Source organism: Pseudochaenichthys georgianus, unplaced genomic scaffold (assembly GCF_902827115.2).
Source record: "Pseudochaenichthys georgianus unplaced genomic scaffold, fPseGeo1.2 scaffold_894_arrow_ctg1, whole genome shotgun sequence".
Classification (NCBI taxonomy): Eukaryota; Metazoa; Chordata; class Actinopteri; order Perciformes; family Channichthyidae; genus Pseudochaenichthys; species Pseudochaenichthys georgianus.
This window is the reverse complement of record NW_027263428.1, coordinates 12,190-38,605: the sequence shown is the minus strand read 5'-3', so window position 1 is coordinate 38,605 and position 26,416 is coordinate 12,190. Positions and strand designations below refer to the sequence as shown.

The 26,416-nt window shown below is 42.1% G+C and overlaps 1 protein-coding gene across 1 annotated transcript; it reads right to left on the bottom strand.

Moving 5' to 3' along the window:
* Positions 1 to 26,416, bottom strand: ipo9 (importin 9). Its single transcript, XM_034080121.2, has 24 exons — positions 26,096 to 26,416; positions 23,801 to 23,862; positions 23,587 to 23,673; positions 23,269 to 23,470; positions 22,541 to 22,629; positions 21,135 to 21,221; positions 18,179 to 18,298; positions 17,326 to 17,426; positions 15,362 to 15,420; positions 15,115 to 15,266; positions 14,916 to 15,014; positions 12,678 to 12,784; positions 12,427 to 12,566; positions 12,125 to 12,287; positions 9,603 to 9,829; positions 8,985 to 9,133; positions 8,695 to 8,823; positions 8,259 to 8,534; positions 7,997 to 8,163; positions 7,725 to 7,858; positions 7,494 to 7,613; positions 6,959 to 7,063; positions 6,751 to 6,827; positions 1 to 1,108 (listed from the first exon to the last, which is right to left on the bottom strand). Exons 1-24 carry the CDS (start codon positions 26,253 to 26,255, stop codon positions 998 to 1,000), a joined length of 3,123 nt encoding a protein of 1,040 aa, XP_033936012.1. The 5' UTR covers positions 26,256 to 26,416; the 3' UTR covers positions 1 to 997.

Below are 26,416 nucleotides of genomic sequence, written 5' to 3'. Positions count from 1 at the left end.
TCATTTTCAGTGTTTTATTTAAATAAAATTCATTATAATAATGTCTACATTTTTACTGTATACTTTATTTGAGCTGAAATGGTTAAGAAATATAAAACACAAATCACCACCAACTTCAACTGTACAGTGAACCAGAATATGTAAACCAATACACTTTCAATTTCCATAAATAGGTAAAAGAAAAATGTAAATAACATGTATTTTACAGTTTTAGATTTATTTGAACACGTGATTAAAAAGGACCTGCATATTTCAGTATTTCCCACATTTCGGGGAGACAAGAGAGGAATCTGGACATCTGGAAATCTTGTCCTTTCTGGACTTTTATTTAGAAATCTATCCACCCCATATTTCAATGGGTATACAAGGAAATGACAATGCTGCGAATCACCGTGGCAACAGTTAGAATTTCCCAAATACCCATCGTACCCCGAGACATGACAGCCGGTATAAGAACTTTTTATTTCCTGTCAGAAACAGTTAACGTTTTTTGTGGAATAAAAGGCTGCCAATATTTCTCTCCCTCCCCCAAATATCACAATGTTTGTTTTTATTTGACTTCCTTCAAATCAGTGTAGTCTGTTGAAAGCATTTTCTATGTTGCATTTTTTACAGAAATGACAAAAAGAATGGGCTAAGTTACAAATAGCACATAGCAAAATAGTCTGTTCATATTTCATGTTTCACCTGTCTTACTGTGAAGCCTCAAGCTCTTTGTCCAATGCTCTCGTCCGTCTGAAGTTTCTCTAAAATGACGAGTCCTCTGAGTAGCGCCAGGAACAGACCAGGGAGTCTCTCACCTCCTCGCTTTAACATCTGCAAAATCCTTCATCCCGTGAGCACGTAGAAAAAGGGAGTTATGGGTAAGTGCTGTCCGTCTCTTTTAACCCGTTTCCCTCCTCGCTCATTCCATTTCTCCTTTCCATTGATACGTTGTTTTAAATTTAAATGTAAGCGCACAAGTATTAGGAGAGTTCAGATGGAAGAGGAGCTCAGGCTAGAGTCCTATGGACTGCAAGGTTTGTCTCTCGGTGGAGGTGAGGTGTCCGGAGAACATGCTGTAACACGGCTGCTGGGCGAACTGAGTCAGGAAGTCTGTCAGGTAAGCCTGGGAACAAACACAGTGCAGGGCAACAGTTGTTATTACAGTGTTAGAAAAACACATTATGCAAAGACAATGCTGGAAAATCAAGTAACAATTATTCATCAGTTGTGCAAATTGCATGCTTTATCCTTAAAGACTAATCCGACCAGGCTGGCCCCATTTCCCCCTAAAGCCCCCTGTATAATTGGAGCATCTTGATCTGCTTTACCATTAAGGCAGAAAACCAATACCAATCTTCACACAGTTTGGGCTTTCTGTCACCGTTCCTGAAGAGAAGTCTTAGGGGTTGGTAATATTAGCCATGGTCACATGCTGCTTGAGGAACGCTTTCAATTTTATAAAATAAATTAGCTACTATTAAATGCTGGACTTTTCATCACTTATTTCTTTATAAAGTAGAATTTTTTTGTTACATGAAACTAGGCATATTGCAACAAAAAAAAACACTATATTATGCAAGACTTAAAAGAAAGAAATAAGTTTGTCTGTTGTCCTCTCTAAAAAGCAAGACTTGGTGTTGTGAAGATCTGTGTTCCGGTATCTCAAGATATTGACAATAAGAGGCTAAATGAAAAAGTTCTACAGTGCTGATTGTTAAATATAAACTGGTGGTGTGGCTTCCTTTTTTAAAAAAAATTAATTAATTGAGATGTGTTGTTTCCAGATGTGTAATGTCACAATTATGTGTGTCCTTTTCCCTTTATTATATACCATTTCAAGCCCCGGTGATTGAACTTTGATGAAGCCTGTGAGGGTCTAAGCTTAACCCCTCGATTCCACCGGGTCCGTCTGCGTCGCGTCACAGCTTTGCCACGGTTTTGGTCCGGCCTCCTCCGGCGTCATACCCTACTGGGCGCGTTTCAGAAGCTTTTCAGAAGCATTTCAGAAGCGGAGCGTCTTGCCTGCCGGCTCGCAGTTTTTGTTGATTTGGGCATATTTCCTGGACAGGCTACTTTGTACAGACAAAGTTAATAATAATTGTAATATCCCAGTTATAAACGACACGAATCAAAGATGTGTTGCTGTATTTTAGTGATAAAAAAATAATATATTATTCTATATATATAATTTACACAGTGCCTGTAAACCGGAGGAGAACGCTGGCATTTCTCCTACTTGAAAGACTACGGAGGGATAGGGTCGGCAGAATTAGTTTATTTGGGAGATGGGCCGGATGCTCTGACCGATCCACTTCCTGCCCGGCGCCTCTGCAACGCGTCGAAAAATAGACTTGAATCCTATTTTGAGCGGAGCCCAGCGCCGAGACGCTTCTGAGCCGTAACGCGGAGCAGCCGTAACACGGAGCAGCCGTAACACGGAGCAGCCGTAACGCGACGCAGACGGACCCGGTGGAATCTAGGGGTTAGGGTGGAACTGGCATTGGGTTGCTGCTGCTGCTGGTGTCCACCAAGCCCCCAGGAAGTGCGCCGGACTCTGAGGAAAATATTCGTTATGGCCAAACGGCGGTACTACACTTCCGTATCAGTCGATGGGCCCGGAAATACTTTTTCCCCATTGACTAACATGGGAAAAGAGACGTAATTTTTTTTTTAAACTAAATAAACTACCCAGTACGAAGACTTGTATAGCCCTTATTCTCATTCGGTCCTCAAGTTGTAAAATATGCTAATAACGTTATTCTGAGTTATTTTCCTCGGCATTATGAACGCGGATCTAACCCACGGGACTGCGCCGCCCGGCAAGTTCATGTGACGTGTTCAGTATAGGGCTGGGCGATTTGGCCTAAAAATAAAATCTCGATTTTTTTTCTAACTAATGGACAATTTTCGATTTAAACCTCGATTTTTTTCTAAACAAACCAGACCAAGGCAACATTTCAATACATATTTTCTTTAATAACACAATAAAAAGAAATGAGATTACCAAGTAGTCTAGGCCTATGTGAACAAATCAGTTGTTCAAGAATAAAAAAAATAAAATAAAAACAGCACCACGGCACTTGGCTGTCATTAATGTGCAAAGATTTTTTTTAAATCAAACTGAAAAAAAAATCTCTTGTAGGCCATCCCTGAAAAAACTTGTAAAATGAAATACAACAAATAATAAATAATGATAATGAAATGAATAATAAAAAAAGACCCTCAAACAAAATAACATCCCTTTAACTTTCTAGGAAGTTGTCTTTCTACAGACCGTACACAGAACTGTTGTTTGTTCTATGTATGACCGCTTGTACCCGAACCACTTCCATACAACTGAAGTAGCACCTTTTTTAGGAATGAGTTCTTCATCTGTGTTCGTGGACATTTTTATGGTACATCTGTCGGTGAAGCGGTGAATGTCATTGTAGTAGGCTATGTGACTACCCGATCTGCAGCTCTGCACATGCGCACAGTGTTATAAATTAAAATCAATGTTTTTGATGGCATAAAGTACCTTAAACATACCGTCAGTTTAAATGCTGTTTTATACTGAAAAACCAGAAGTTCTCGTGCGCAGTTGTTAAGCTTTTGTTCTGAAAATCCTTCATCTCCGGTTAGCATTTAGCATGTGGCTAATATACCATTTACTATAGAGGTGAATTTAGTAGCGATATGACACGGAGTGTTGCACACCGAAACCTACTGATTTCAACACTACAACTACTGTATAGACGTCGAGATATTATTATTGCTGAATATTAAATGAAGATACAGTTTATTTGAATACGTTTGTTTACAGACGTGGGTAGCATGAGACAACATCCGGAACTACCAGAAATGAAACCAGCCGTGAAGTTTTTCCTGTATTGAGTATTGATTACAGTGTTCAAAACCATATTAAATGAAAAGTCATGAAAGAGATAAGGAGGAGAAAAGGCGTGTTTAGTTATATATGTAATGTACAATGTCTGAGTCCTCTGTTATGCTCAACAACGAACAACGAACACAGCATAACAACAGCAGATCGGGCAGAGCTGCAGATCGGGTAGTCACAGGCAATGTGGCTGAGTTTTGTGCGCGTTCTGGAAAGTGAGAGAGTAAGCTACTACGGAGTCCCTTAAAGCAAAACAAATCTGCGGAGTCTAGAAATGTTTTAAAATCGCGATTTTTTTGGTTCAGCCATTTCACAAACCGTAGGAAAGTAAAAATGCAAATTAATCGTGAAAACCGAAAAGAATCGCCCAGCCCTAGTTCAGTACTGCATGAGTTTTACCTTTACCCATGAATGCACAATAACAGGGTATATGCAGGAATCCTGAAGTCAAATTTGATACCTTTTAAGACCCTTTCCATACATTTTAAGACCTCATCGCAACTTCGAGTTCTAACCGGTTACATTGGCGACACACTTTACCTCACATTTACTATATTGATTGTAAGATAGCACAACTAAACAGAGTGCAGACAGACTACTGAAGCCTCCTCTCCACATAAACTTCAACCTCTCTGTGAAGGTCAGGTTTAATGCAGTATGCTGCTTTGTTGCTTCTGTACTCTGTGCTCTTTCATTCCAGTAAAACTCCTCAGAAACCATTAGAAACCAGTATTTGACCAATAAACAAAACAATTGACAAAACTTTGAACTATGAAATATATGAAACTTTGGTGAGCTTCAGCGGTAATGCCATATCGGAGCTCCCTCACAAATACCCAGGGGTTAAATTGGGCTGGGGCTGTCCGGGGCTAAGCCCGGCACATAGGACGATGCTCTGACGTAATCACCCTCACACATGTCATATGTTTACAAAAAACGATATATATGTTAAGACTTTTCTCGTTCTTAATATAGACTATATTTAGGGTCGATATGTGTTGACCATAGACTGTATATATATATATATATATATATATATATATATATATATATATATATATGTGTTGACCTTACTTTAAAATAGCAGATCTCTGTGACCGGATATAGTTTGGCTTAGACCCCGGCCCCACGAGGACGCATACAGTAAAACACATACGCAAACGCAAAAAAGTCTTCCGTTCACACGCATTCGATTCATTAACGTGTCCGTTCACACTAGACCGCTGGAAATGCTGGAAACGCTGTAGTACATATGCCAGGCCTGTAAGTGGCGCTGCTGCCGCCACAAAATACACCAAAAGCAGCGAAGAAGACCCGGAGCATGGTTGCGGTGGACGCAGGGTGGACGGCGTGTTCTCCTGCTGTATATCTCTCAGGTAGTCCACCAGCAGATAAACCCCCCCCCCCCACACAGAGCGGAGCAAGGCAACGAAACTTAAAATAAGAAGCAGCATTTTATGGCACGCTATGCATGGGGCCACATTGAGGGGGTTTCCCGACATGTTGTTTCAGTAAATTAAAGGGTGTTTCATGTTGTCGTTGCTGTGGACCTTCTTAATACCTTGGAAAATGCCGTTTAATACTTTTTAATAGCCTTAATTTTCGCTAAATTGATTTATCAACTTTTAATACTTTTTAAGACCCCGCGGACACCCTGAATAAGAACGGATTATATGATTATATGAATACTAGGGCTGTCAAACGATTACAATTTTTAATCAGATTAATCACAGCTTAAAAATTAATTAATCATGATTAATCACCATTCGAACTATGTCCAAAATATGCCATTTCGTTATGTATATTGTTGTGGGAATGGAAAGATAAATGAAAGAAGGCGGATATATCCATTTAACATACAGTATGTATGTTTATTATAAAATGTTTCTGTGCCGGTTGGCGTAGTTTTTGGCACAATTCCGTTGTACAGACCGACGTTGACAGCAGCCCTGTCTGTGCACACGGAGACCGACTCTGTCGTCCGGTGATCTAACCGCCTTCTGGAAAAGCTTCACAAGTACGTCGGTACGCAAATGCGCTTTGTGACACAAGTGACGGTACGCATTTCAGATTACGCACATAACCTGCGTACCAGTTATGTGCACCCCTGTACTACAGCAAAAGTATTCTCTGTCAGGACTTCCTGCAACAACACCACGCCGTTATCTTGATTCTGATTGGCCAGAAGACATTATCAAAGATGTTCTATTGAGAAGACTTTCACTACGTGACAAAAGTTTTCAAAACCGTTTCTGATCTTCGGTATTTCCAGACAAGTGGCTGCTGAAATCAATCTTACTAACTGCTGTCTGTGCAATTTACTCCGTGCGAGTTGGCAGACTTTATTTTGCTTACTTTAACATCATTTTTCATGGTGGGGCCAAGTAATTTCTTGGTATGGGTGTAGCCTACCCCAGCCATACCCTGGCGCTGCCACTGGTGGGATGTATGGGGCGGGCCATTCTGCACATGCGTTAAAGGCGTTAAATATGTTAACGCAATTAATTCAAAAAATTAATTACCGCCGCTGACGCGATAATTTTGACAGCATTAATGAATACGTGACGTTTCGCTCTCTCAAAAGTTGGGCCATTTTGTCTTCATGCGCCAATGAGCAACTCTCATAGGAATGAACGAGGCCCCGCCTCCCATGCTGTATCCAGTTCTTATTATACATCCATAGTGTCGATGGCTGCAACTATTTAAGGGTCGGATCTTCCCAGAATGCATTTAGAGCGAAGTTCAATAGACCTTAATGTTCCACAATAAGCCGCATTTTAAACCTAATGCACAAGACAGACTGAAAATAACATCCACTGCCCAAAGTGACTGACCAGCATGGTGTCATTTGTTCATTCGTGGAACTAAAAGATTAAGAGTCTGCGTACCTGCAAATCAATCTGATATATGGGGTCCTTCAAGGCATCTGGATCATCCTCATCATCATCCTCGTAATAATCATCATCTGTAAAACAGGAACAAACCAGCCACTGAAACTTAGTGACCTGAATCAAAGTTCCCAGGTAACAGAATTAATCAGAAGGGAAATTCAAGACAAGATACGGAATATTTGAGGAGCTGCTGAGTTACTCGTACCGTATTTGTTGGAGGCGATGAGATCAGAAAGCAGCTGCCCTGCCACCCCTTCATCCTCATCATCATCGTCGCCCTCTTCATCTTCCTCCCACATACCACTGGAATCTGAGGCAAACAACAGCTGGTGATAAATATGTCTGCTGTCCTACTCTTTAGTGTACAGGTTAATACACAGCTCTGACATCTGTAAGCAAGGCTTCACCTGCTAAGTGTGCCAAAAACCACTGCAACCAATTGTATCAAAAGTTGAACTGAGACAGAAAGTCAAAATTCACTAAATGTTATTTAGGAATTATTCCAGTGTATCCCATATTTGTTGCTATTTTGTCTATTGAATACAAAAATGCAATGTAACAAAAAAAAAGGGTACAATCAAGAGCAGTCTTTAAAAGTGTCCTGACATTAAGATTGACCTATTGTTTGAAATTCCTGATTGTATCACTTTCCCTCAATCATTTATTACAGGAAATAGGCATAGAGGTTTGATCTCCTCAATAGTGTGTATTGTCAAAGCATTAGTAGTATTTGTATTCACCTTGACTCCAGTCGGCTGCGTTCGTCCTGCTGGAGTTTGCCTCCACGACCGTCGACAGCTCATTGATGATCAATTTAAAGATTTTCACTAGCAAAGGAATGTTGGTCCAGCGCTCTGGGTCTGTGATGGGAGAAATAAAGAATAATGAGCGTTAAGACAAAAACTGCTGTACATCTCTTAACATCCATCCCCGTGTGGACGTCATGTGATCTTTCTCATTGGCCTCCTTACTCTTGGCAGATTTGGAGCGTGTGCGGATGCCGTCTTCATGGCTGTAGATCTCTTCCCCCTTCACCACGATGTCCTGGAGGCGTTTGTCGTCACTGTTGAGACCGTGCTGAAGGAGCTTACAGAGAGCCACCGTGCTGCAGGACAAACAATTATAAAACAACCAATGAGATGGTGCATCAATCGGTGTGACTTAAAATAACTAATTTGAATGTGTGTTGGTTAATTATGTCTGAGAATAGTTGTAGAAATGATGAATGAGAATGTTGTCTGACCTGACTTTGCCCTCGTACTGTCCATAGAAGAGGTGCTGCCTGCTCATCCACTCCGTCATGACAAACTCCAGGGCAGGTTTCCCCGTGGGGCCGGGCAGACTGCACAGGAACTCCAACAGAGGCTCCAGCTGGGAGTGCACCAGGTTGGCAAACACCATGATCAGAGACTACAGGAGGGGGAGGAGGAGGAAGGGGAATAATGAGGTGTTGAAGATAGCCTGTTGGTGAAGTAACAGCTACAGATGAGCTTTGCTCCCCTTACCTGCATAACACTCAGAGTCTCCGCTTGCTGCATCTTGCTCAGAATGGCTCTCAGGATCTGGTCCAGCTGTTCCCCGAGCTGGGTCCCCGCCCGAGAGATCAGAGTGGAAACCAACCGGCCCACAAAGGCGGCCGTGAACTCCGAGGTGCGGGGGTCCAGCAGCTGGTTGACCGCCTGCATGACGTACCAGAGGCCGCTGTTGCCTTGCTCGTCCCTCCACTGAGCGATCTGCTCCAGGGCCACGGAGACGTACGCCCGCAGACACTCGCCTCCGTTCTGGAGAAGTGTGTGAGCAGAAGAGAATTAGGAAGAAGTCTTTGTTATGTGAACACAATAAGTTATACATTAGAGGTATAACTTAGATAAAGAAATACCACAGACAGTTACGCTCATGTTGAGATGAAATGCAAAATAAAATTAACTTTGGTGTGTTTACCTGCATTATCGTGTTGTCGTCAGTGCGTAAGGTGCACTGAGCCACCACAGGGAAAGCCTGGCACACCAGCAGCTCTGAGAGAGGGGCTTTGGTGTTTCGAACCACTGTGGTCAGGATGTCGATGGACGACTGTAGCACAGACACAGGGAGACGAAAAGTGGTCTGATTTTGTTAAAAAACAAGATAGCCCTGCAGACCAAAGCTGATTATTTGGCTTTTTTGGTCCTGTAAAATGTTTAGATGTGCCATATCTAGACACGTGAACAATGTCAGTGCCTCTATCTACTCACAGCACAGAGTCCAGAGGGGATCTTGTCGGTGGGAGCCTGCATGATGCTGATCAGCGTGGGGATGAGACGCATCTGCATGGGGCCCTGGCAGCCCTCGATCTGTGCCAGCTCCTTAAAGATGTCCTGAGCCAGGGACGCCACCACAGGGTCTGAGAAGAAGAGGAGACAAAGATAAAAAAAAGGGACATATTAAACTATGGATCTCTATCGAAATACAGTAGAACCCTTTATGCGTTAAGAGGGAAAATGGAGTCCCTAGGAGGAAATAGCTGGTCAACAGTATATGCCACATAGAAGTGGTGCATTCATTTGAAAGCTGGTAAACCTGATGCCTAATTCAAGAAGGAAGGAGCTCAGCATTTTTAGGTTAATATGTCTTTTTTACAAAGATTTGGTTTCCAATTGAACAATTTCTCAAAACTCGAGAATGTAGAAGGTTTAACACAAATATGCTTTCTTTCAAAATCTATGTCAAAGTATCCAAAACATATTTTAAGTAAAAAATCTTGACAATGTATCCCCTATTTAAGCCAGAAAGATTAAGAATGGAGTTAAAATGATGTGTTTGATATGAAAGTAGTCTGATAGAGGACATTGTCAGAGGAGTTGTAGCAGTACCGTTGTTGTATTTCAGGAAAATAGCGATGGTGAGGGGGCAGATCTTGTTCTCTGCGTTGGTGGTGAAGGTGGGGTCCACGGTGCAGACGATACACAGGGTTTCCATGACGAGGGTGAGCACCTCTGAGCTGAACTGGGCGGCCAGCTGGATGAGTCCTTCGAGGATGCTGGGGAGGAAGGGCTGCAGGACATGGGTGCTCTCCGACAGCTTCAGTTGATCACAGTACCTGGAGATCAAAGAGGAAAGCAGAATTTAATAAACAGACGGTATCAACCCAACACCTTTATCTGAAAGGTCCCATGTTTTGGCAATTTCCACTGATCATAATTCCATTGTTGAGGTCTACTAGAATACATTTACATTGTTCAATGTTCCAAAATCACATTGGTTTCTCAAACATCATCTCTGTATAGTATGTGTATTCACTCTCTGTCCTACATGCCTTGTTGGAGCTCCTGCCCCCACCCCCCTCCCTATGAGCCCACTGTGCTCTGATTGGTCAGCTCGCCCACTCTGTTCTGATGAGTCCACCACCGTTACAGCGGAACATCAGTGTTTATGTTTTACAATGGCGTTTGTTAGCAACCAGAAAATGACACCAGTAATGACAAACAGGTGAGAATGCTGAGTGGGGTCTGGGTGCCGTGTTGGCGGGACGTTGCGGGGCTCGCTGCTACGACTTGTGGGCCTCGAGGAGCGGACAGTGTGAGCTGGATTACTGGTGTTGTTTCCTGGTTGCTGCGTGGGGTCTGCGTGCCATGTTAGTGCAACATTGCGGAGCTCAGCCTGAACTTAGCTAAGCGGTGTCCGCTGGCATGGCACTTGGTCTATATCCAGCATCCAGGGAAATACAGAGAAAAATCCACCTCACACTGTCCGCTCCGGGAGCCTCGCGGGGAGGACTCCTCAAGTTCAAATCAAGTTTTATTTATATAGCACATTCATAAACGATTTGTGGTCGAGCCAAAGTGCTGTACATATAATAAAAATAGCCTACAGTAGAGACACTTTACAGCAAATACAACAGCACAGATTGTTCAGAATATCAGTATGAGAAAAACTACACACTCTGTCCTTAGACCCTCACATCGTACAAGGAAAAACTTCCAGAGAAAACCCACAGTTGAAAGGAAAAAAATGGGAGAAACCTCAGGGAGAGCAACAGAGGAGGGATCCCTCACCCAGGACGGACAGACGTGCAATAGATGCCGTGTGTACTCCTGAGTAGGGATGGGTACCGAGCCCCGGTATTAAACGGGCCCCGGGGCTGAATTATTAAAGACCGTGTTACCGTTAAGCTCCGACGTTATCTGTCTTTTTATCGGTACTGGAGACATGTACAAAATATGTCATATGTATTATTGCTACACAAACATTATATTGCAGCTTTAGTGTCGCCAACTCCGTTTCTAATACGCAAAAAGACTGCAAAATGTGTCTATGATTATTTTTTGTATTTTCGATCTTTCCAGTCCAGACGAGAGATCTCTCTCGCCCCCGTCTGTGTGCGAGGGGGCGGGGCAGTTTACACACACACGCAGCTGCCACATGCAGCAACACACACACGGAGGAGATGGCGGAGAGAACGTGCTCCGAGGTGTGGTTAAACTTTACCCGTCTCGATGGTAACGAGCTTTTGGTAACAATGCTCGTTACCAAAAGTCACGGAGAAATGCACCGTTTTAGACTGTCTTAGTAGCTCTGTAGCTCCATCCACGAGTAACGTTTCCACGTCAGGTATTATGTATGCTAGCAGCAACACACGGAGTAAACTCATGTGAAATATTATGTATTTAAATTTAAATAAAAAGCAATGTTAGTTTTGTTAAACCGATGAGCGGTATCGATAAAAGTAGTAGTACCGTTAAAACCTTAATGATAACCATCCCTACTCCTGACCTGCTCGGGAGTCCACCCTGGCAGAGGGTGTGCCTATTGTTCTATAGCTGTGTGCCTATTGTTCTATAGCTGTGTGCCTATTGTTCCAGACTTAGTGACGTCAGTATACCTCGGAAGATAAAAATGGAAAAAGACAAATCTCCAACGAGGCGTTCTGGGGCAGCATAGACAGGTCTTTTCTGTGTTAGAGTTGTACTCGCTACAGGGTGTACTTTGAGGGTTTGTGACTCTGCAGACCGCTTAGATGCAGAAAAAGCTTCATAAGACACAAGGTGACGGGTAATAACCAGAAAAGCATATGATGGGACCTTTAAGTCAGTTAGCCAGTGACGATTTAAAAACTTAAATATTGCACATTTTTGGTAGAAACCCACATTTCAAATGTGGGTCTGAACCCCCTCTGACTGTCTGCTGATGGAATCATTTATTTGTGGGGTTTTAAAAATGTTCAGCAGTTATATGAAAGACCAGAATTAATTGATTCCGTTGGAGAGGAACCATCCATACCGTTTTTTCTGGTTAAAAAAAAAAAAAAAAAATGGTGTTCATAGATAACAAATGTAACAAGATGTTTTGTATAGGTTTCAGCAGTTAAAAACAGTAACAAACACAGCTTGCTCACCCCCAGATGGCCCTGACCCCGGAGATGCGTACGGAGGGCGGCTGGTTGTCGTGCAGACCGCTGACGGTGGCCTGCAGGAACTGCTGGATGAGCTCCGGAGACATGGCAGCCGTGAAGCGACTGGCCGCCCACAGAGCCCGGCCCAGGAGGAACGGAGACGCCGCTGGACAGCAAAGAACCACACGAGCGGAGACGAGCAAGAGAGAGAAAGTAAGGTCAGTCACAAAGTTCCTACTTATGGTAGATTCAAGAGTTTTTCATGTGTGTTGTAGATCATTTCTCAGAGTCGGTTGAGTACTGACCTGCCAAGTTAAGATCGGCGAGAATAACACCAGCCAAGAAACCGTGCATGTCAAACTGGATACGACCGTTCTTCACGTTCTCTGTGATGATGGTTTTTACAGAGCCGAGGGCCAACATGCAGGCCTCATGGATCTTCCACCTGGTTAAAAAAAAGATACATATATTTCAGACTCAAAGCAGAAGTCTGGACAGGTGAAAAGTGTCTCAAATTGGACAGTTTAAAGACACTGAGATGTAATAAATAACTCACCAGTGCTCATTGCCGCTGTTTTTGGCCTGCTCGGCCTCCTGGAGATGTCTGGTTGCTGCCGCTGCCAGAGCTGCTGCGCTCTCATTCTGAAACTCTGCAGCAACAGCCTGCAAGCAGAGGTCAAAGGTCATCATCATACTCACTCTCCAAGTGGACCAAAGGCTGCTGTGAAACTAATGCAAACCTATCCATGCTGGATATTTCTGACCCCTGTTTTACAAGTGACCACACTGCTCAGCGTCCCTATGATTCAACACTGCAAGAATATTAGAGTATTGTCATACTGATATTCTGTACAAACTGTGAAGTCCACTGAGACAAATGTAGCATTTGTGATATTGGGCTATATAAATAAACATTGATTGATTGATTGATTGATTGATTGATTGAAGAACATCACTCATCGAAAGTAAACAACTATTTCCAGACGTTTTAAAGGACTAAGGCAACAAGGTTCAACAGATGCCTCTAGTGTTTGCGGAGGCTGTATGTGTAGGAGAGGAACAAGGAGAGAAATAAATGGGTTTTTTTCAGGACTAAGTGTAGAGATATTGTTATTGCTGCTGTTATTGACTGCTGCTGGACCTCGTTTAAAAGAAACAAGGTGTGAAAAGCTTCCTCAGACAATTTTTAATAGGGAACTCACTCAGCTGTACAGTTAAATAAGCTGTGATTTTATATCAAATGAAGACAGGTAAGGTGGCCTATCGGTGCAAACGCATTACAACGGCCCAAAACACTTCCATTAGGAGAATGGCGCTGCAGTTTCAAAAAAACAATGCAATTAAAAGTAACACAAAAAAGGTGCCAAAAACACTTGAAAAAGGAAGAAACATCTTAACTAACTTGACAACACATGCACAGCATTAAGAAAACCTTCACCAACTGACGAAACGCTGAATACTAAACGCTGCAAGAAGCTCAAAGCACAGCGGAAACAAGGGGACACTGAAAACTGAGACGCACAGCTGGGACCTGAGCGCTTGTTGACGTTAGTGGACTATAACCAGGGGTGCACATAACTTTCCTAGTGAGTTACTCAGATGAGTATCAGAAGACAGTGTTTGGTACAATTTATTTTTACCACTTTCTCATTGTTTGTGTTGTTATGCGTGTTAACACGCATAACAACTAATTCAGTCTTCGATTCGTTGGTGACGTCATCACGTGTGTTTTACGTGCCGTTAAGCTCCAACGTTATTGGTCTTTTTATCGGCACTGGAGACATTTAAAAAATATATGTCATGTATTATTGCTACAAAAACATTATATCGCAGTCTTAGTGTCGTCAACTAGTTTCTAATATGCAAAAAGACAAACAAATGCGTCTATGATGTATTTTCGATCAGACGAGATCTCTCTCCCCCGTCTGTGTGCGAGGGGGCGGGGCAGTTTACACACACGCAGTTTACACACACGCAGCTGCCACATGCAGCAACACACTGCGGAGATGGCGGAGAGAACGCGCTCCGAGGTGTGGTTCAACTTTACCCGTCTCGATGCTCGTTGCCAAAAGTGCAATAAGAGTTTAGCATGTAAGGGCGGTAACACGAGCAATTTGTCTAAACATTTATCAAAAGTGCTCCACATCCAGACGGAGGAATGCACCGGGTTCCACTGTCTTTCTAGCAGCTCTGTAGCTCCATCCACGAGTAACGTTTCCACGTCAGGTGTTATGTATGCTAGCAGCAACACACAGAGCTAACTACATTATACAAACCTGGGTTAATGATTAGAGGTAACTGAGTTATTTATTTTGTTAAAGTTTCAGCTATTCTGTTTACAGTTCTGTCATCAGATTATTTAATACGATTTGATAAAACACTGTGGTTTCTTTTGATGTGAAATATTATGTATTTCATTTAAATAAAAAGCAATGTTAATTTTGTTCACAATTTGTTAAGTTCATTTAATAATATATGTATTTTTGAATCAAGTATTCATCTTTATTGTCCTCATTGTTAGTTTCCACATGCCTAAAACAACCTCAAGCTAAATCTAAAAGTTGATGGCTAAATAAGAGCGTTTGAGAAATTGTGCAAGGCGTACAGTAATAGTCCGAATAGTCGATTAATAGTTTCATTAATCGATAGATTAATCGATTATCAAATTAGTCGTTTGTTGCAGCCCTAGTTAACATGTAACTGTTATAAAAGGTGTTAATACAATTTGGTCTTTAAAATGTTGCCTTTTGGATTTGTGGAATTTTACAATAAGATTTGTAGGTTTTTTTCTCACCAGCAGCAGGTCCTGAGCAGATATCCTGACAGAGTAGGAGAAGGTGTCATCATCCTCATCCTCTACAAACTGCTGGGGATTTGCTGTCCACGCTTTGATCTGGAAAAAAAAACAAGATGGCACCAACACTTTTTTTACACCTCATAAATCCATCTTTGCCAACCAAGGTTTCCTCTGATGTTTGCCGGCCGTTCCTCACCTGGTCCTCAGTGATCTGCATGTACAGGATGACGTAGTAGATGAGTTCCGGCAGTGCTTTCTTCACTGTGCTCTTAAACTTGTGGTTTTCCAGCAGCGTGTGGACAAAGTCAAAGATGCTGAACACCAGATTCTCAAAGCCCAAAACTTCACCTGCAGAAAAGAGCCAAGAGAAATATCAGAAGATTGAAATGAAGCTTTGAATGTCGCTAACTTTTCAAACAAATGTGACAAAGCTTTCTGCTCACCATCAGAGTCTACAGGGTCATCCACTTCCTCTGTGTAGTTGACTTCTGTTCTCACATAGGTGGACATTTGGTTAAGGAATACTCCAGTACAAAAATACTGTTACTCTTTATTTGTTTTATCTAGTTGTCAGTACTCATTGCATAGGATTTCCATTCTCATTATTCAATTAACTCTCCAAAATGTAAATGATTTGTAACATGCACTATTCTTTCAGTCTTTCTTAATATCAAAATGTTTGATTTTGATTAGTAATCATGTGACTTCCATGTAACAGGATGAGCCTATGCGTTGAGGGGGATCAGTGATCACAAACTCCAATAGTAAAAGTGCCATTAAGAAGTGAACCTGTAGCTATAACTAGGGTTGGGTACCAAGAACCGGTTCCGGTTCGGAACCGGTTCCAACATTTCGATTCCAACGGCATCATTTAGACATGTGAATTTCGGTTCCGCTTTTCGATGCCTGAGGAAATGTTTCTTATCGCTCTCCATAGCCTACTGTATGACTGCGAAGGGGCGGGAAATGTAGCGTTGTACCCAAAGATATATATATATATATATATATATATATATGGTTGTACCTACACTTCCTACAGCGTAACCTGAGACCAGGGCCAGCCCATCGCACTGGCGTTATAGATGTTCGCCTAGGGCGCCAGATCTGTGGAGGCGCCGCGCTGACAGCTCTGGGAGAAAAAAAAATGTTTTGACCGTTGGTGCTCATCCTAATGTTCGGCCTTGATGTAAACATTCATAATTAAGTAAATGCAACACCCTTTTCACCACGGTTACACGTTTCATTCGCCCTGTACGATGGGCGCTGTAAGTGATGAAAATGGGGGATGTTGGCTTATCTGGCAACCGCAGCTCACAGCCAAAGTGGGAGCGAGCGAGGGAGAAAGGGAGGGTGCACCGGTACCAGCGCTGTTGTTATTAGCATCTGGTGCTAGCTGCTCTAACGGAAGAAGAAGATGTTTCTACAATGATGTGGAGGGAGAGTCCTCTCCAGTCAGACTGAGGCTGATAACTACAGCTCAGTGAGGTAAAGGACTCTTGAGTGTTTAGATAGTTCACTTTAGTCTAAGTTATCTCAGTGGGTCTCAAACGTTTTGATCACAATTTATGTAAACACATATTTCCAAGGCACTCCTTTATAATTATTGGGATAAAACAGGTTTGAAATCATTCCAATGTATACTATAGGACAGTAAACCAGACATATCGTTTTAAACTGGAGATAAATAAATATGCATAAATAAAATAGTAAAATAAGATATGAATGAACAACAAAACTAAAATATGTTACATGTATTTGTTATTGGCTATGGTAGGTTATTGGTTATGTTTACATACTTATATTTATACATTTATTAAAATGTAAACCGAATGTAAACCAATCTTTTTCATATGGGTGTCTATGTACCCCCTCGATCTAGTCTCTAGTAATTCTGCATAAAGTGCACCAGATTGAAGCATTTTACATTAAAATGTTCAAACATTTCTTCCCGGTATGCCTGAGAAGGCAGATATGCTTGTTTTTCTCAACAAGAACTGTTTTTAAATGTGGGGGGGGGGGCGTTTCCTTTAAAAGTTGGACTGTTGTAGCTTCAGTGGTTCTCAGGTTACAGTTACATAGTAGTGAATATAAACAGACTGGTTAATGTGAATATTACTGTAAACTAACCTGTGTAAAAGTTTCTCGAATAAATGTAATTTTTTTGGTGGAAGAAGCATGTATCATTTTTTTACCCTGCCCCTCAAAGAATCGGAATTGAGAACCGTTAAGAACCCGGAATCGAAAAGTAGAATAGGAATCGGAATCAGAATCGTGGAAATTCAAACGATACCCAACCCTAGCTATAACTCAGAACAACTATGTTTCACTTATTAGTCTAAAGAAGCTTTTAAAGATGCTTTGACAGCAGTAAATGAGCACTTGTGCTGTTTGGCATGGTAAAGGATATAAAGCTGCACTTTCAGTCAGTGTGTTCCAGACGATGGGTAGAATCTGCTGCATTGAGGACACCATGGATTTGGGGAAATTGTTCACCAACGCAGTTACTGCCTGGGGGCAAGAAGGAAAACAGAATGAGAAATACAGATTCAAAGCATCAAGAGTAGACAGTCGTTACACGCACCGAAATGAACACCCAGACATTCCCAAATGCAGGTAGATTTCAAAAGGCTCCCCTGGCAGGCAAAGGTTTTTATGCTGGAAGTCTGTAAGGTGTTTTTGTACCATTAGGCTAATGAGCTATAATGTGGCTATGTTTACATGGGAGTAATCCAACCATTAATAAATACAACTTATGGATAAAATGTTGATCAATATTATACAATATGTTTTCAAGTTTGCATTTAACATAATTTGAAATGGTGTATGTGATACAAAAATTAAATGTACTCTTCTGGCCTCATGTGCATTGCCCATGAGTGTGGACTGCTACTTGGAGAGGTCCCAGTTCACCTCCTGCCCTGCCGTGGTGCCCTTGAGCAAGGCACCGGACACTCCCCTTCCCCCCCCTCACTTCCATTACTCCCCGGGCGCTGTACAATAGCTGCCCACTGCTCCTAGTACTAGACTGCTGGTACTGGATGGGTTAAATGCAGAGAACACATTTCACTGTGTGTGCTGTGTGCTCTGCATGTGTGACCATTAAAGAGGGTTTCATCCCTCCCAATTCTATTCAATCTATTAAACATTTAATTTCGAATACATACAAGTTAAAACTTACTTGTCTTATCTCATATGCAAGTAACAACTTCTGCTTTGAGACATGTGAACGTTGCGATACACTTCTACTCGCAGACTCTCACCTTTAGGACTTCCATCTTGAGACCGCTATCAGACAAGGGTCCCTCGGGCATCTGTAGAGCGTGCACAAACGCTTCAGTGAACTGCTGCACCACGGGGAAGATCAACGCTTTGGCTGCACCCTACACACACAAGTACAGAGCAGGAACAGTTTCATTACATACTAGGGATGTAACGATACCAAAAACTCACGGTACGATAATATCGCGATAAAAAGTCCACGGTACGGTATTTATCGCGATATTGAATAATAAAGGAGAAAAAAAAAAAAAAGGTTTTACTCGGAAAATGTTTCTTTATTACATAATAAATCAGCATTTTAGTAGGATAGCAGTATTTTAAAGTGTCAAAAACAAAGTGACAGCAACAGACTGGAACAAGAAAACCAGTGTTTTTGTACCTATAGTACTACCAAACAAAGTAGGCATTTTCTTTGTGCCACTGCATCTCACAAATAAACAAGGACATTTAATAATAGTTACTAGTCACTCACTCAGCATCATCAGACAGGTTTTTAGGAATATGAGAATGTCCACATTTCCAGGTATTTATAAGCTGGGATGTTTGGGCATTTACAATATCCCCTGCTCTGGAAAAAACTCTCTCGCTTGGTACTGATGTTGCTGGGACAGCAGTGGTCGCGTTAACTGAATATTTTATTTAACAATGACGGAAAAATCTGAAAGCAGTCTGACAGATTAGAACAAACTCAGAACAGCGCCAACGTTTCCCCGCAGCGAGGCTCTGGTGTTATGCATGCCCTCCAAAAGGAAATGATATAGTTTCCAAACCGTACTTTGCCGTACAGATCAACACATGTCTGGGAGGTTTTGCTTTACGCTGTGTGCGCTCCCGCGAGGTGCATGCACACACGGCATAACACCGCCCCCCCCCCCCCCCGTTGTAGGGCTGTAGCGATACACTAATCTCACGATACGATACACGATATTCAGCTCACAATACGATATATATATCACGATATTCAGACAACGATACGATTCGATACACTTATATCATTTTCTGAAAGATTTTAAAAGGGACAGTGTGATTTTGGTGACATCTTGTGAGTGTTCCATTGACTTGGATTGAATTAATTCAACTGAAAACTGAAAGCATCAATTATACAATATATGGCTCTGACAGAGTCTACAGCTTGCAAATGCTGGACAAAATGAATCAAAAGATGTGGTGAGAAAATGTGTTTCATTTATTGAAACAGTGCAAACTGTAGCTTACAAGCCTTTGAAACGTAAGTACATAAAGTGCAGTATCACAATGGACAATGGAGAATTAAAAGGTGCAGCAGGTGGCAGAACACGGGGGATTTGAATGGGACTTGTTAGAAATTAAAATCAATGTTTTGATGGCATAAAGTACCTTAAACATACCGTCAGTTTAAATGCCGTTTTATTCTGAAAATCCTTCATCTCCGGTTAGCATTTAGCATGTGGCTAATATACCATTTACTATAGAGGTGAAGTAGCGATATGACACGGAGTGTTGCACACCGAAACCTACTGATTTCAACACTACAACTATAGACGTCGAGATATTATTATTGCTGAATATTAAATGAAGGTACAGTTTATTTGAATACGTTTGTTTACAGACGTGGGTAGCATGAGACAACATCCGGAAATGATACCAGCCGTGAGGTATTTTTGGAGTATTGATTACAGCGTTTAAAATGTATTAAATGAAAAGTCATGAAAGAGATAAGGAGGAGAAAAGGCGTGTTTAGTTATATATTTAATGTACAATGTCTGAATCCTCTGTAATGCGCAACAACGAACATTGGAGACGTGGAGGGCCGGCCCCCAGGGAGGAGCCAGCAGAGGAGATATAACAGCTGGAGAGGTGGAGCTCGCTCTCTTCCCTTTGCTCACGAGAGCCAGAACACAGCTGTTTTTCTGACTGAACCATCTTCTGCTTGTAACATTACCGCGCTTTTTATTAATTAAAGTATACATTTGAACCTTCTCAGAGACTCAATTAGTCTCCTTTTTAAAGCTTCTCCCCTGGATGCGAGAATAACGAACACAGTTATCAGACTTAATGTATCGATACCCGCGGCTGAAATATCGATACTTTCTCGGAAAACTAAATATCGATATATATCGCAGGATCGATTAAATTGCACAGCTCTACCCCGTTGACAGCTCACGAGCGTGCTCTCTCGTGAACTGTTCAGACCCGACGGGTAATAAGGGATTATGACTGATATTTTACGATCCTGTCTGTCAAAATGACGGACAGCGAAAAAGTCTAACGCCACCTCAGTGGGACGGAGAGATATGCTTTGGCCATGGGTGACAGCAGTGGGTCAAACTGTGCATTGTCTCTCCACCACTTCAAAAACAATACAGTGTTTGCCAAGAAGGTGAGGCTTATTGACAGAGATATAAATATACTGTTGGTACTTGTCAATGTCTCTATGTGTGTAAATGTAGCCCTGTAAATACGATGTCCTTTTGTGTTATCTGTTGTTTTGTGTTCATGTTGTAACCTACTTGCTGCCATGTTGGACAGGTCACTCTTGAAAAAGAGATCGATGATCTCAATGGAACCATCTGGTTAAATAAAGCTTTAAAACTAAAAAAAGTGTTTAAAAAAAAATATTTTTTTAAAAAAGAATTTAAAATCGCGGTAGATTTTGTCAGTCTCACAACAGTATTGGGATGTTTATTTACCACGATACCGTTACATCCCTATTACATACACATTATTGACAAGTCATAGGCAAGACGTTGGCAAAGTTTTCAAGAAATGTGGACTTTTAAAAGTTAAATAAAACTATAAATGATGAATCAAATCAACTGCAACTCATTGGGTGAAAAAGGGAGTTAAGTCAAAAGTAAAACAAGTTAAATTGCATATATTTGATTCAAACTAAATGTAATATCTACTTATTCACATAATATCGGAGAAAATATCCTTGTATATCTTGTTATGACTCACCTTCTCATGCTCTTCAATAGCACAGATGAGGTTGGCACAGGTGGTGAATATCTCCACGGCTCTGGATCGGGTACGAATACTGTACACCTGCAACAAGGAGGCAACATTAGAAAGGTCCCTGAAACTTCCTATAATGCCCCTTTCACACCAGCGCCTTTTCAGCTCCGGCTCGGAGCTAGAGCCTGAAAAGCGCCGGGTTTTCCAGTTCACACTGGAGCTGCGCCGGCTCTTAGCTCCGGAATCCGCTTCATTTCCAGCTCCAAAAAATTGTCGGTCCAGAGGCAAGAGCTTTGGAGCTAAGAGGTGACGTCGCTTACGTCTCTCTTACGTCGAGGCGTGCAGGAAACTAAACCCACCTCCCCTGAACATGGGTCGACCGTTATGCCTGCCTACAAGCAGTAGTGCCTATAAACACACTTTATAAAGTCAGGCAACACTAACCAGGCTTCGTGTGATTCTGTTTATTTGTACCTTACTTTGACCATCCGTTCACAGTTATCGATCATTGTGGAGAGAGGCAGACGTGTTGTTTTGTATTATTGCAGCTATCGGATGCAAGTAGTCAGTTTAGCTTCGGTTGCTATGCTAACATCACCCGTTTTATACCAGAGAAACTTTCATAACAGCGTTGTGATACCAAACAGTGTCAATTCAGACTGACACACATTCACTTAGGCTAAGGGAACTGGGGATATGCATCAGCTGCTTGTGTGAGTCGGACAGTGAATACTTTAGAGCGGCCGCTGCAGTGGGAGTTAACCGGGAGCTAACGGGAGAATAAACTCCCGTGGAAGAGCAGCACTGCAGCGGTCGGTAAATGCTGCAGAAACACATTAATAAACAATGAACCACGGCACTCTGGAGAAAAGTATAAGGTTGGAGAAGTCGTTATTCAATTTATTCTGGCTTCGTGTGATTAAAAGCAACACGATCATCGACCCGACGCAGTTGTTGTTGTGAGCGCCGTAATGGCTGCCGTTGGATGGCAAATCAGCGATGTAAACGGTGACGTCATGACGCAGCAAGGGCAGCTCTGGGGCGCCAGTGGGCGGTGTGCACAGAGCGGGAGCTGAAAAGGGAAACCGGAGCTGAAGCAGAAAAGCTCCCGCTCGGAGCTAGAAACTGAAAAGCGCTGGTGTGAAAGCCGCATAAGAGACGCAGAGCAGAACCATCTCAGACTTTATCAGGGACATAACATCGCACAGTTCCAAATGGTAGTTGGAATAAAATGTGTGTATCCATTACAATATAAAATGCTTACAATACCTTAAGAACTAGACTGGGAAAAGTTTCACTATTTCAATTTACATTTTTAAAGAAGAAGTGTTGCAATTTAAAGTAAAAAGATGCAGTGCTGCTGCTCTGGCCCTTGGAAAATAGATCAACAACATGTGGTGTAGAAATACCTCTGCCATGGTGAAGATCTTGTACATTTCAGGTAAGATGACAGGAGCCACCAGCGGCATCTGTGTGTCAGTCACCTCCCGAGTAAACTCTGAAAGCAAAACAGATTGTCACATGAACAAAAAAAGATTTAAAATATGTTTTCTGACGTCATTATTTCTTCCAGGGACCTTTTAAGTCAAGTATTTTATTCTTTTAAAGAAAACAAAATACAACTTTCAAATACAGATAAACCGTAAGACAGGAGTGCTTTCCCAACAAATCATTGTGTTTGACCTGTAATGAAATGCTGTTTGTAACTTTAAAATCTCATCTTTTGGCACAAATGATATTGCTTGAATTCCTTGATAATGTCAAATGTTAACACTGCATCTCCAACAACTTATATCATCTCAAATACCCTTTCAAGTGCTGCATTAAAAAAAATAAAACAAGTCACACTTTTCATGCCTTTCCAAAATGTCATCACTTCTTCATTTGATCCTGTATTTTGTGTGAAACTGTCACATCTGGCGTAAGAATTACGATTTATTAACAAAAAAGTGTTTTATATTTATAAAAAAGTCCCTCAAGGATTTCCTTAAATATAGTGTTCATTAAATACTGGGATCATATTTGTACAACACAAAAACATTATGATAAAAAATAAATATTCTAAAAACCAAGATTTCATGTTGTGGAGGTTGTTGATGTACAGATTTAGTGTGTTTATGTTTATAATATTCCATACCTGTTAGGACCCTCATGGCCCCGTGCACAGCGTTGACATTTCCACTGACCAGCATCTCCATCAGGAGGGTGAGCAGCTGCGGCCAGGCCTCGGGCCAGTCCCAGTGGGCGATGGCCGACACGGCGTACGCTACACTGGAGCGGACCTTGCTGATGGCCTCCCGCAGACCGCTGGGCAGCAGCACCCTGATGGCGGCTTTAGCCTGGAGGGGGCAACAGCAGTTTGACAACTCAAATGAATATTATGTTCAACAATACTTTTGAAACAGGGATAGTTTTCCAGTAACAAACAAAATATATGTATTTAAGGTGTAATTACCTGATCGGAAGTTTCAGGAGGTCTAAATTTCTCTGAGTGGGAACACCAGTGAGTCTCCACATACTGCTTCAGGATGACTGATGCTAACTGCGTACAGAGACAGATGTTTGAAAATAAGTGGAAGTCAGCTCAACACAGAATGCAGATCATGATTAAAAAACGGAGACGTTTATCTGACATCATTTGCTCACAATGTCTACTTTTTTACACTCACCTGACGGATTGCGAGTGCTCCCTGAGGATCAACTGTGAGTTCTGCCAGATGGACACCAAACTCTGGAACATCAGCAATGACAAAAATCAATTATTAATAAATGAGCTCAGCACATACATTATATGATTAGAGTAGGCTGAGAGCACTCACTAAGGCAAAAAGCTAGGTAGGAATCATTTCAAGTGTTTTTCCACAACACTGAATTACACTGGATGTAATGAAGATTTTAAGACACTAATAAACAGGAAATAAATAGCCTTCCAATTCAAAATCTCTCCAATTTCTAGTGTTACCTAAATCTATTGACAAGGAATAAACACTTTTATTCTTACAAATATGCCTTGACTTGAATTTATTTTGAGCTATTTGTAGTGGTAGATTTTCCTAATATTTAGGTTTTAGATAATTTTGTTTTCTCTTCGTCACTTGAGTTTTCCCTGTAAGGACAATATGATTTTATCTGAGATTTAAACTGTATGCTAATTATAAATATGACAAAAAAGCACTATGTGAAAAGTAAAAAAAGAAAAACACAAGAAAGCCACAGCAAGTAGGCAGATTAAAACAAGCGTACACACAAACATGCAGAATTCTCTTAGCTGCAGCTTAATACAACAAACTTCTAGGTGTTTTGAGTTGGTGTACCACAATACATGACAACATTGATATATTGAAGTTCCAAGGCCACCGACATCGCAACAGCCTGTGAGCTATAATGCGTACACTGGTGTGAACCTGGCCTGACCTGCGTGCAGATAAATACAGTTCAGGATCAGCATCAACCTCAGCTCCATGCAGCTCTCTCATTAACTGGGTTTTACTAAAAGTGACATCAGGCGCCAGAAGACAATGTGAGTGCTGATGACAGTCCTGTAGAGCGTCTGCCTTAGAGAGGGGCCAGCGGAAAGGGTCGGCCTCGCTGCAGCACAGCCGACAGAGTTAACAATTAGCCTTTTTACCATGGGCACGAGGATTGCAGGACATACAATGGAAAGTCTAGTGGAGCATAAGCTACGGCTGCTAGGTACTGTCCCCATCCTATTGGATTGAGGACTTTATCAAAATGAAATCCTTTGTGATGGTTATTATTTCCACAAAACACCAACTGTCCCCAATTGTTAACATAAGATACAAGGTTATTTCCATGGTGCCTAGGATTTTCATCAACTATATATCCAGATGCTATAATAACAATTTTAATACCAGGGACAAGGGAAAACAGACCCATTCTGTGACTGTTAGATACAAAAAGAATATAGAAACTGGCTGTCAACTGTATCATGTTTTACATCTATCAAAACAACTAGAACTGAAAGAGCAACAACAACAAAAGAGCCAATTTTGTGCAGTAGGTCTCCAGATAAGGGCACATTAATATGTTTGTGTAGGAATGCTTTACATTAAGTAATATGAACTTTATGTATGCATGGATGGATTCTGGGACAGTAGTTCTTTTTGTCTTGCTATCTCTCATCCTGATGGTGCTGATGCTGCTGGAGGGTGGCGCGGAGAACCGCCCTGGGCGACATCTTCGCAGGAAAATCTGTCAACGGGCATTCCGTTGTTGCCATAGCGACCATAAAAATGGTTATATACGTTTAAGTGATGGGTAACTTCTGGGACCTCTTGAAGTCAGTTTGCATCTCACTGTAAACACTGTATATATATAAACGGTTAAATAACACTTTTAGTGGGGTTTAGGACATGCAACCCATCTGACCCTTTTTCCAAGTGACGTTGTCACATTCCAATGCTCTCCTAACCGTTTTTGTTGCTTTAGTTTCAAAAGAACTGGGAGAATCTCTTAGCTAGCTCACAGTGATACGCTGATATAAAAGCTAACGGACCGTTCCTATTGAGGCAGAAGAATAACCCAGTCCACCCTGTTGCTCTGCTGTTTAAGGGCCGGGGTCCTAGCAGTCCCCCATGTGCTCAATGTGACATACTTACAACCTAACGTTAACCATTACAATTGTGACACACGGTTAGTTGTGATTTGTCCGTCTGCGTCACTTTGAAGAAGGCAAGATAAGAGTTTTGAAGCTAACGTGTACACCACTAAATAACTTCTTAAAAGGTGGCCTTCATGGACCTGACACAATTACCACACTATCGTGACTGTTAGCTACTTCTCAGCTTAGCAAACACAGCCGGAGTTAGCCCTGATGGAAGCAGCACACTGCTGTCCGCATGGTGCTTATCTCTGCGGAGGCCCATGCCGGCAGTGAGTGCGGACACCGGGCAGCTAGCCGCTGGTAACTCCCTCAAACTAGCTTTGAGAAACTGGCTACTCACCCTCTGTCACTTCCAGCACTTTGATCTGCTCCTCCGCGGCAGCGCGCACTTCTTGAACCGGGGACAGGATGGCCTTCAGTGTCTCGATTAGAGCCTCTTTTAGCCCCTGTTGGACCGGGCCAGCGGCTGAACCGGACCGAGCACTACCCGCCGCACTCATGCCTGCTGTGTGTTCACCCGCAGCCCACTACAGAGTCACCGCCACCCGGGGAGGAGCAGGGAGCCAGTCACAGAAGCGAAGCGCGCCAATGCATGGAAACGTGGAGGCGGGGCTTAGCGGGAGGAAGAAGCTCGTCGTCCGGTTCGGCCCACGTGTTTGTT

Excerpts from the sequence above, each read along its gene's own strand:
- ipo9 (XM_034080121.2), bottom strand. The coding sequence starts at position 26,255 with ATGAGTGCGGCGGGTAGTGCTCGGTCCGGTTCAGCCGCTGGCCCGGTC. Across the intron at positions 23,674-23,800 it reads GAGCACTCGCAATCCGTCAG|TTAGCATCAGTCATCCTGAA; the intron begins GTGAGTGTAAAA and ends CTCTGTACGCAG. Across the intron at positions 6,828-6,958 it reads CATCGCCTCCAACAAATACG|ATGATGATTATTACGAGGAT; the intron begins GTACGAGTAACT and ends CCTGTTTTACAG.